This window comes from Myiozetetes cayanensis, unplaced genomic scaffold (genome assembly GCF_022539395.1).
Source record: "Myiozetetes cayanensis isolate MyiCay16 unplaced genomic scaffold, myiCay2020 scf4, whole genome shotgun sequence".
Lineage (NCBI taxonomy): Eukaryota > Metazoa > Chordata > Aves > Passeriformes > Tyrannidae > Myiozetetes > Myiozetetes cayanensis.
This window is the reverse complement of record NW_026087631.1, coordinates 40,659,017-40,671,176: the sequence shown is the minus strand read 5'-3', so window position 1 is coordinate 40,671,176 and position 12,160 is coordinate 40,659,017. Positions and strand designations below refer to the sequence as shown.

At 34.0% G+C, this 12,160-nt stretch overlaps 1 protein-coding gene across 8 annotated transcripts in view; it reads left to right on the top strand.

The window, feature by feature from the left end:
• Nucleotides 1-12,160, top strand: part of CNTLN (centlein) — a 185,606-nt gene that overhangs the window by 138,816 nt on the left and 34,630 nt on the right. For 6 of the 8 annotated variants that reach the window (XR_007630627.1, XM_050329959.1, XM_050329957.1 and 3 more), the window contains one exon: nt 9,928-10,092. The exons of the other annotated variants lie outside the window; for them this stretch is intronic. Coding sequence is in view for 5 of the 6 variants with exons in the window: in XM_050329959.1 (XP_050185916.1) it covers nt 9,928-10,092 (165 nt within the window). In the remaining variant the exon portion in view is untranslated. The remainder of the gene's footprint in view (nt 1-9,927; nt 10,093-12,160) is intronic. 8 annotated transcript variants of the gene reach the window in all.

The window sequence follows — 12,160 nt, the reverse complement described above, 5'->3', positions numbered from 1 at the left end:
ACAGGCTGAACAAATACTGTTCTTAGGAACATGGTGATGGCATTTCATAGCATGAAGGCCACCAGCTTGTCAAACTACTGTTCTTCATAGCAGAACTGTTGCCAGCTTGTCAGGCATTATTTATTAAAGAGGACATTTATTGTGCTACTTTGCAGTGTCAAGGCACTCTGTGCAATATTGTATCTTGGTATGGAAACCACACACAAACATACTGGAAGAAAGGAACAAGAATTTTAGTAAGTTTTGAACATACTATGAGAAAAGATTGAATGTCTGTAATTAATGAAATCCATAAAATAACAGAATAATGGTAAAGACTGAAGGAGTGTAATACCACCACCCCAGGCATAAAAGATTATTTAAAACCAGTGGTCAATTTGTGCTCCTATATCCCTTAAGAAGAATGGATTTAATTTTTTGGGAAAGGCCATATATATATGTATAAGTCAAATTTTTTCTCCGAGGGCACTAAAGAATTGCGGAAGGCTGCCAGGAGAATCTTCTCTGCAGTTAAACCAAAGTATTCAGAAATTGTCTATTTATTCTCAAGTGGAAAGCTGTTTTTTTTGGTAAACCACTAGCACATCTTAATACTGAAGAGTTTGAACTGTGGAGCTAGCAGCTCCTTGGAAACCTTTACTCCTTGGACACAAAGTTCTCCTTTTCCTCCATGCAGCTTATTACTGCTTGGTTTCTAGTAAGGTTTATCGGTGATCAGAAAGCAGAACCGTAACAATAGCTCCCACATATTGGCCTTCAGGGAACAATGTCAGAAATAAACATATGCTAGAGTTCTTCTGAACTCCTCTGGATTTCAGAAGAGGAATCTTCAACTTCACCAGTTCAGAACTGTTAGGTCTTCTGCAAAGCACTGGTTTCCTGTTCGACCATATTTTCTTACCTATCTCACACTGAGATATCTTTGTAGCTCTTTTTTTTTTTTTTTTCTCTCTATCTAGTCATAAACGAATAGGAGTCAAGAGCTAAGGCATCTTCAACAACAGTAGAAAAGTTTTACAACTAAGACTACTTCTGAGACAGGAAACTACACCTGAGATTCCTTTTTAAAAAAATTTCTCTACAGCATAACCTCCTTGGGGTTGTTCTAATTTTTCTATGCCTTAGACAGCCCCTCCCCCCCCAGTTGCAGACAATGAGTGCTGTTTTACAGGATTCTTTGGAATCCCTACCAGTGTACTGTCTCTGTAACATAATGGGAGGAGTTTTTCAGATTTGTCACCATGTGAAGTGCCTGAAACTCATGGACTAAGCTGCTGCTAGAGGAGGTGGAAGAATGTACTTTCTTGCTAATGCTTTACACAGTCTGATTTGCTCTCCTAAAGCTTAATTGGGAATTAATAAGGTAATCATGGACTGTTCCTGTAGCTTGCGTCATGTTCAGGTTTATTTTGCATCACTCCATGCTACCTTTGATGCTTAATGCACCAAGAGCTTCAGTTCCTTTCTCAGCAGTGTGTGACTGTGTGACTAGCCATAGCATGTCTCACAAGATTCACAGGCACTGGAAAAAGATTTACTTTTGGTGGCCAAACTGTCCACAATTTTCAGTTCCTTTGCAGATTCAAATGTGGTCCTGTGGTGTTTAGAGTATTATGTACACCAAAGAGAAAGGTATGATTTTGTTTATATTCTTATCTTCTTGAAGCAGGAGAGAATGAGGGAAATACTAAGGAACAGCAGCTGTAGGTCTGGTTCAAGATGGGATGTAGAATTACAGGGATTAGGTGCAAATACAGTGTTGTCCTCATATTGTTCATGTATGGTAAAATAAATAATTGCCCAAGTGAGTCATAATATTGATGATAATAATGATAAAGAGAAAGTATATTTCACTTTATACATTAGACTGAAAACATGGCTTTTTCTTGTGATGGTCTCTTCAGGTATTTAATAAGTAATGCAAGGGGTATTTTACCCTAAACTGTTCATTTATGCCTGTAATTTTAGCAAGAGTTCCAATGATAACATAAATTACAAATTAAAGATAAGACTGTGGGGGTTCATTTACAAGAATCCAGGGATGAATTACCACCTTAATTTATATGCAGTACATTGTAGTGGTAATTCTTAAATGCAGTTCATTGTTTTGAAAAATATTCCTGTCTTTGCATCTTCCCCACAATGTCTGTCATCAGCTTTCTTATACCTCTCAGAAGTGGCTAGCAGGATGTTTTGATTTTCTTAGGTAGAGATGTAAATAATAAATGAATATTTGTATAATATCACCTTTATGTGATTAGGAAAATTCCAGGTGCTTAACATTTTTTTCCCAACTCTTTGTTGTTTATTTTTATATTTCTCCTGCTCTGTGACAACACAGAATTTTTCCATTACTTATGTTTTTTTAATACAGTTCATATTTAAAATGTTTTGCTTTTACACAGCTGTCGACATTAAAAAAAAAACAAAACAAAACAACAACAACCTTCTGAGGACATTTTTTCATCTTCTGTTGATATTTGAAACAGTTATAAATGAAATTCTTAAATAATTATATAAAATTAAGCATAGAACCATCTTTATAAATTTTATTCCTTGAATATTGTAACCATCTTCTGACAATAACTATAACCTACATTTTAGTAATTTTTATCTTAAAACAGTTCTATCACCTCCTCGAAGTAAAATGGAAGAGAATGCTCTTTAACAGTTGAAAATCTGAGACTGAAAAAAAGGAAAATAATATATAAAGAGGAGTGTGGGAGATGGAACAGCTTTCCCTACAAGCACAGATTTCCTGCCCACTTATATTTGAGATGCAGAAATATTTCAGTTGAAAATGGTTCACTCTCTAAAACAGATGGAAATGAGGAGAGGTTAAATTAATATTTCACCATTTTTTCAGCTGTTTTGTTTCTTTTTTTGCTTACATATTCTCTTAAAAATAACTTTAATTTTTAAAGCCATAGAGCTGTATGCTTTGGAACTAAGTGGGTAAATCAAAAGAAAGTTTTAAAACAGTATTTAAAATAGCATTTTCATTTTGGTTTCTCTCTATTTTATGTGAGTTATACAGAAAACAGATGGAAGCATTATTAATTTTTTCCCCCAATGAGTTTTAGTGCAGCGTATTTGTATGTGTTATCTGAAACATATGAATACTTAGTATTGCTGCTGTTAAATTCGTAATGAGTTGTAGGGATTGTGAAATTCCCTGACTGGCTCTCATGCAAGTAGTTCATTTGCAGTGCTTAGATGTGTTAAGATTAAGCAGGGGGAATATGGCAAGCACTATCCCTGACCCTAGATGAAAAATTAAATTCCTAGCTTTTTGAGTTTGCCCCAACTCTTGTGTTCGATGAAAATCTGATAAATACTCTGTAGTCCTTAAAAAGATTGTGCAGGAAAACCTGGTCCTAACTACAAAAGATCACGTGGATTCCATGTCTTATATTGAAAATTCCCTAGTAAGTACAAAGCCGTGGAAATCTTGGGGTAAATTTTATGCATCAGCTGGAAGTCTTTGTTTGTATATAGCAATAGTTAATGTGCAGAGGCATTGTAGATGTTGGAATACCCAACTTAACTAGCATTTATTTAAATAGCAGTGGTGGGTACATGAAAACATTGGGTTTGGGCTTCAACCATATCTTCTCAACTGGCTTGCTATAATGTTGAGGTATTTTCAGATGGGACAAAGTGTGAAATGTCTCTGGTTATATTGTCATTTTTAATTTATTTGTAGTAAAACATTCTCGTGTACTGTGTTGAGCCTGGTAGATATTAATGCTTCAAATAATTTAAACTAAATATCTAAGATATAGCATAATATAGTGTGATACTGAATATTTTTATTTTTAAGAAATATTAATTTTTCAAGTTCTGTATTTTTTATCTGGAAATGTTAGGGCCTTGGAGGCAATATACTGCATATCTGTACATGCTAGCAATCACTACAAAAATAAATCACATAGTTGTGATCATATAATTGATCATAATGAAACTACTTATATAAGTAATGTTAAATAAATAGTTAATAGTCCTTATACTCCTTTGCAGTTTGCACAGAGAGATAGAGTGCTGCTTTAGTATGAAAGCAGTGTAGTTTTCTTAATACATACAGAAATTAGGTGTGGGATACAGCAATGTTTACTTGTACAGAGACATGAAATTAAAGTGATAGAAAATGAAGGCTAAAATAGAATTGCTGCAGGTTAGAACCTTTACCTCTGAATGATGTAATCATTGTACAGATGACATGTTTCGGAAACATTTTCATAATCTTAAAAACTGTTACTTAAATTATTACTAAGTTTTTTCTTATTTTCTATAGTTTATTTGAATGATCACTATCTGTTTGCACAATGCACGGTTCTGTACTCAGACTTGTCTGTTGTTTAGAGGAGCAGATGATTTCTTGGAGAATTGGGCCCAGAATATATTACTCCAATTCCTTCATACATGAGTGTTGTATATTTCTCTAGAGTAGATTTATGTATTCTGGTCTTTATCTTTGTGATATTAATATTATTATTATTATTTACAAAAAGAGAAAGACAAAATTTAAAAAGTACCAATCTGGACTGATTTTATGGATTTTTTTTTTTATTATTTAGTAAGTTGCCATTGCCAGATGTTGCAATGCTAGGTTTTTATATGTTGTAGAATAAATTTAGCTGTAAGTTAACTATAAAATAGCTGAATTAAAATTACAAGTAAAGGCTTTGTTTATGAAGTGCTATACAGTAAATAACCCTTTATAAATGATTGATCAGTAATAGCACATGGTTAAGACAGAGTCTTTGACAGGAGTTTTTGTTAGTGATTACAACTGTTTTCCCAATAATAGCTGAATTTATAATTTGTGTTGATGAAAGGGCCATTCTGTAGATAACAGCAATGGAAACATTGCTTTTACAAAGCAGATGAAGTGCAATTCTGTTACCATTATCAATAGGACAAATGTTTTTCTTTAGTAAAATACTTGAGATGAGAAATATACCTCTTTTCTGAAGGCTGATGTCTGTATTTCTCTTCTGGGAACTAATTTAAACACTTCATGAGAGATTGACATTTTCTGTGCCTTAAACATCCTTAAAAGCTGCTTTGTTCATTGCAAACCATATTTAGTATGACCTCATAATAATGTAGCACACCTCAAGTGTCATGCCTGTCTTTACTATGCACTTTGGAGCTGTGTTCATCCATACCAGACAACTGCACTTCAAGAAAAGGTGTTTTTTATCGTTGATAGACTATTAGCAATAATTAGGAAGATTCACTTCAGTAAGATGTCAACACGAGATTGTTTAAAAAAGTTGAATGTCAGTGGCTTTAAAAGAGGGTTCTTTTCCCTGACACATAGGTATGGCATCTGAAACATGAAATGTTAATTTAACTTTTCTGCTTATTATTCATGCACAATATTATTTTGTCATTCAGATAGTACACTGACAGAGTGCAAAGGGTGTTAAAATAGTGCTGCTAGAATAAAAAGAGGATTAATCTACCATTGGCCAATTAGCCAAAGGGTACTTAATGGTCTCTAAAGGCTACTGAAGTCTAACAACTAGCTAAAGCACAGGCAAAAAGTCCTCTATATTACCTTCATTTATTTGACATTTTGTGAAATAGTCAGCTGCTGATAACTGTGTTTTGCTGGAAAAAAAATTGCAACTAAGTGATTTGGTAGATTTTACAAAATTTGAGGACAGCAGATGACAAATAAGTTCTACATTTTAGAAGTTTGTCTTGCTTGGGGGGTATCTTTGTTTCAGTTTAGGGTTAGGATATTAAATCATCAGAGACTTCTGTTTGATATTTTGTCTTCATGTCTAGAATACTAAGTAATCAACCACTTAGAGCACTTTCATGAGAAGAACTTTGATTGAGGATTTGGACTTATTTGCCTTTTCTCTATATGATCACATTAAGTATGCAGCACAGTTAGCTTTTTAGTCTGGTATATATCTTTTCATATTTTCAGATAGCTACATACCATCTTTATTAATTTTAGCTTTTTTTTTCTTCAGGCAGAGAAAAGTTTTGATTCAAGAGAACAAAAAAAAGGCCAGCCTAATGGAGTTGACACAATAAATTTGTCTTGGATATTGTAAATATGTTTATCATTATGTTATAATACCACTTAATAGAGTGGGTAAAATCATAAATACCTAACTCTGTGCCTCCAAGTTTGATTTGAAAAGTTCTTTCTTGTTTTATGTGTACAACAAGTGCTTCTTATTTTGATAGTTTTCATGATCAAGCTAAAACTGTGAAAAAAACAGAGTTCTCTTTAAAACTTTCATAGAAAGAGTGTGAAATTTTAATATAGAACCTGGTATAGGATCTATGCATATAGCAGATATTTTATTACCTACTGTAATAGGTAATAAATAAATACAGTAGGTATTTTATTACCTACTGTAGCAAGAGTTCTTAGAGAAAAGAAGTGTGTTAACCTCAGTTTTCTTACAGTTGTTGCAATGTTTTCATCTGCCAGGATTTTAGGATCGTAAGCTTCATAGCACATAGGATTTTTACACATCTGAGTATATTAGTTATATTTGGATTACAAAATCAGTAGTAAAATGAGGTTATGTCATTGCTTAAAAAGGGTTTCAAGAATACCTAATTTACATCCTGTTTTATAATTTTGCCTAGAAATATTTTCTACATAATGTATTTTGCAAATATAAATGTATGGGGTTGTGTTACAGGAGTATCAGCCACTACCAACATAAATGTTATTTTCATACATGCCAGTTGCAGTAGGAGGGTGACTGCTGTAAACTGAGCTCAAAGTCCCTCACAGGGTGGTTGTGATGCCAAGGAGCAATAGGCCATTCCAGGAACTTCCTATGTTAATCCATTTGGCCTTCCACATAGCTATCTTTTGGAGAGAGCATTTATGGTAAAAAGCCTTGCTGAGTCAATGGAAGTTTTACACTGACTACATAAAAACCGTGATTTCATCACTTACTCCTTTGTGAACAACAGAACAGAGTGTCATGGGTATACCAGGAGCAAGGAGATTAAGATAGATGGATGTTAAAATATTGAGCATATAAACATCTGTTAAGCCAAAACACTCTGGAGGAGGTGCAGCAGACAAAGGCCTCTACATTGCAGAGGAACAGCAGTAGCCTGCCTTAATCAACATCTGGTCTAGCTGGTGTTTAAGATTCTGCCTTTCATCCTGGTGACCTCTTCCCCTGGAGTAAATTCTTTTTACTCTGTCACTTAAGATTTGCATGCATGGTAGCACACACACAAAACTTCCACTGTGTCTAGATAAAAAAAAAAAAAAAAAAAAAAAAAAAAAAAAGGCTTGACCTAAAATGTAGCAAGTGGTGAGTAACAGCAGGGTAATGAACTTGCTTCTTAAGTAAGTAAATGCAAAGAATATATTTTAGTCATAAATATTTTGCTAGGGCATGGGGGTTGTTTTTCACATTGCACATGGATTGATAAAAGGATTTTCACACGACCATTCAATATATTGTGAATAGAAGAGTAAGGGAGTATAATTATCAGTGCTGTAGCACATTTACATTGTCAACAGAAGTATTAAGAGACAACATTCTTGATACCTCTGATTGCAATTGCATGTCTCTCTGCTTTTGCAAGTTGAGGGTTTTTGCCTCATACATATGTTACTTTCACTTCATGCTTGTCATTCTGATACTGTTTCTGAATTTATGTAGATTCTTATTTTAAATTCTTTTTTTCTATCTCCATAAGTAAATTCTACAACCAACTGTCCTCTTTAGTGCCTATCCCGTGAAGGCCTTTTAGTTTTTCAATATATCTGCTATAATTTTTGAGAATGTGGCCAGTCCAATCAGGAAATTTTAGAACTGATGCATATTGGCAGCAGCAGTAGCCAAAGAAACTTCTGAGAGTCACAAGCTCTCTTGAGCAGATATGGGGCCATTTCTAGTTTTAAACAGAGATATTGATCTAGCTATGATTTTTTTCTTCTTGCTTTTCTTTTTATGAATAATTTATTATAGAGACACTGAATCATGAAATTCTGCATGTAGAAATATTGGTTATACTTGACAAATTAACTTAATCCTTATATTTTCTATACTATGTCTTTCTGTACTACTACTGGTTTTGCTTATTGAAGTAGCCTTCATTTTGTCTTTTTCTCTGAGAATGTATGAATTATGGGAATAGTATATTATACTAAAGAATCGTCGATTAGGAAATATATTAACACTATTTATTTCTTTTTCGATAATGAAAGCAGACACGGAAGGAAATGGCAAGATTAACCCCTTTACTAAGAACAGTGCTTAACTCAGATACATATGTAAAATGCCCATTGATTTTAATAAATTTGCTTAATGAATGCAAAAGAAATGCTGTTAAGAGTTTTAACTTTAAATACAGTTTCTCATACTTGTGGGGTTTTTTTAAGGTAATGCAGAATCTACAAGCATTCTCTTGTCATTCTTAATAGGAATAAATGTGACTATAAGTAGTTTTTCTTTTATTTGGATATATGTGATCTTCAGATTATCAGCATTACCAGGGAGAGTACGTGTATGTAAATACATATATATGAAAAGTTCTTTTCGAATACCATTAAACAGTATAAAATCTAATTTTTTAATTTAATAGTAAGCTACTTGGAAATAGAATACTATCTTGAGCTTTCTTTCACCATTTTTTTTTTGTACCAGCATACAATCAAACACACTTTTAGTCTTTTCAGGCTGTCGTATCTTCTCTGATATCTGATCAGAATTCTTCACAAAAGAAGGGTTTTGATTTTGTACAATTGTTCCTTTTGTTAAATTACTGTATTACAGTATTCCTTGGAATAATAAGATAGTACTGTAGTTACCCTTTTAAGGACCAGAGAATTGTTGGGCCATTGTTGGCTTCCAGCTGACTACAGTTTTGTGAAAGCTAACCACTAGCATGGAGATTATTTCAGTTCCCTTTTTGCAGAACAACATTCAACATTATTTAAATTAAACAATTACTTAAAACATTAGCTCTATAAGGAGTTTTGTGAAATATATTGGTGCAAAGATTTATTAAGTCTTGTTGGTTGTCAATCAAGTGCAACAAGACTGAGAGTTTGTTTTCACGATATTTATTTGAACTAAATCCCTAACAAGGCTTGTCTGCTAATTGGACTTAGCATTTATGTTGCTAAATGAGAAGCATTTTGGCTGCAGTATAGGGTGGTAAGACCTACCCAGTGGAATAAACAACTAACATCTGTTATCCTGTCCTGCTCCAACTTGTCTTTTAGCACTTAAGTACTTCAGCACTAGAATCAAGGTTATGGAATATGTGGTTCTCTGGCTATGGTGCATATATGTGAGAGGGATGAAATAACACACAAGTAAAGACCAGCCAACCAGAAGGTATTTAGTGCAGCTGGTCCACTTTGCTTTAACCTCTACAAGCCCTACAAATATCAAAACAAAAGCCAAGAGAAGGGTGTATGTTTTATAGCAGTTGTCAACACAGCAATTCAGGTGAGCTTACAGTGGTCACCATTAGAACAGATTTGACATTTAACCACCTTTAATATGCATTGGTGTCTGAGACAACTTGGTATTTCTTTATGGTCTGTGTAGAAATAATTGATGAATCCCAGAGAGGCTCTAGCTAAACAGGTTTCAACAGTAACCACTGTTACAGGTTTTTTTATGATGATTTTTGCTTGTCATGGTAAAACCAGCAAATCCATTTAGTCAAAATTGAATTATTTTGCCTTTAAAAAAAATTACTTGTTTTTAATGTTAGTTGACTTCTTTTTCCTTCTGGGTTTGATCTTTGCCTGTACTAGAGAATTCAACCAACAACTATGCAATGTAATTACAGATAATATATACTGTTTCATTCCTCTTGAATTTTGAAATGGAGAAGCATCTCATATGATCAAGCAGAAATATTATTAGGATGAAACTGTGATTGTTTTTTCTGTTTGTAAAACAGATGTTGACCTCCAACCTGGCCAAGTGGCAACAGGAGAAGGAAGATTTACAAGGAAAATTAAAGTTGAGGGAACACCTGTCTCAAACTGCTGGCAAGAGTAAAGCCACACCAGCTCCTTCAAAGAACATTGATTTAGAGATGAAACAGCTGCAGTGCAAACTAAAGGTGACAGAACAGATTATCTAGCACTGAGGATAATTTGTATGAACAGTAGTTCATAACTGGGTCAAGCAGACATACGTATACTCACATGCACCTATCATTTATATATCTTAGCCAGTTATTAGCAACTCAGGTGTTAGATTGCCTTTGATGGTAAGTAGAAATGTACTCATAAGCAGGAGAACTAAAACTTACAATTTAAATAGTTTTTGCAGATCAAATAGGCAAGACAGGGCATCTTGCTAGGTTTTCACACAATGATTAAATACATCTGGTTGTAATGTGCTGTGAAATTAGTTCAGCGAGTATTGTGTTGATTCCTTTCTTCCTTTAACAAAGAAAAACAAAAGCTATCTGTGAAAGGGGAGCAAAGAATTTAAGCTAATGGGGCAGCTTCTGTTACAGTGTTATGCTACTGATATGTCACTGTTGATTTTGTCTTCAAAGAAACACTTATTGTTTTAAATTTGTATTTTTGTAGATTAACTGGTAGGAAAATACTAATTTATTCATGATGTCATTTTTCAGTCTCCAGTGATTCTATTACTTGTGAATGGTGTAGATACTGGACTGTGTTTTTCTGAAAGCTTTCTCAGCAGGTGGCCTGGATCAAACATACTAATTATTTTTCTCTTCTCACTGGAGGAAATATATGTGCAACAGAATGTCGTAAAGTTGTTTTCTCCTATCATTTTCTGTTGAATAGTAGAGGAAAGAGAAAAGGTCAAAATGGTACAGTTTCTTGCTGCTAGAAGAAAGGGCAGAGTAGTAAGACGTCTGCCAAGGGATCAGGTAGAAGAAAAGGCCATGTTGCATGGGCAGCATTGCTGGCCCTAAATACTGGATTAGCTGTGCTAACACACAAATGTGGGTGATGCTCAGACCCCTTTGCTCTTGATGGCCATCATGGTATTACAGATCTTGGCTATAGCACACTGGATGCCTAACATCTGAATTCAGGGATTAGTAAAGGTAGGTCACATTGATAAAGAGATGAGGCCAGCAGGGAGTAGTCATGAAAAGGCACATAAATTGGCCTACTTTAATTATGAGAAAGAGGTCTTGAAACCATACACACTGACTTCTTGAGTGTTGTTTTTAGATTTAGGATGGACTAATCTGCCTCTGTTGCTGGTGAGTGGTAATTTCTGTTAATTAGGGTTGTACCTTTTAGATGACTATCTTCATTATCAAGAAACCTAATAGTCAGTTGCCCTATGCAAGTAAGAAAAATTTTAAAAAGGGGGGATTTTTTTTTAAACAGTCTAAGAGTAACACCCATGCTACAAGCCTATTTATTTGTCTGCTACATTTGAACAGCAAAATAAATAGCTGAAAAATATAAAATAAAAATTTGTTTTGTTTCTGTAGCAAAGGAAACATTTAGCAAGTATCAATAAATCTGATGTCAAAATACTAATAATTCCTTTTTAAAAATATATTATATCCATACAGGCCATTCATGTAAGAGTTGGACTTGGTGACCCCTGTGGATCCTTTCCAACTCATACTATTCTGTGATTCTGTGATTTTTGATGAAAAAATATACCCTGTATGCAAAATAGTATTTAGGTGAAAATAGTCTGTGACCCCAAATACAGAGTAATAGAGTAAATTCACTGTTTTCTGAATTGTATGATGGTAAGGACCTCAAGAGCTACTTAAATTACCCTTAAATAAAGTTAAGATTTTTAAAAACTTGATTTAAGTTCTGCAAGTCATTTTTTAGAGAAGAATTTGGCAAAAGTTGTTTGCCTGGAACAAAACTATGGTTCCAGACTAACTGTCTTCTTTAAAAAGGAGATACAAAGTTACTCTCCTAAATATATGAATGTGTGAGCAGCAAAAGCTTTCCTTATAGCTCAAAATTTTGAAGTACCTGGTTTTGTTGTTTTTTTTCCTCAGAGCTGTCTTCACAGTGTTTGTTTATGTTGTATGTAAATGGCTCCTGCTGTCTTTGCCAATAGAAAGAAATGTTTTAAGTGTGGATGGTGAGTTTGAAAGTGAAATAGCACAATCATATGTCTCTTCCTTTGAGCATGTGCAGAGGCCCACCTAAGTGTTCAGGTCC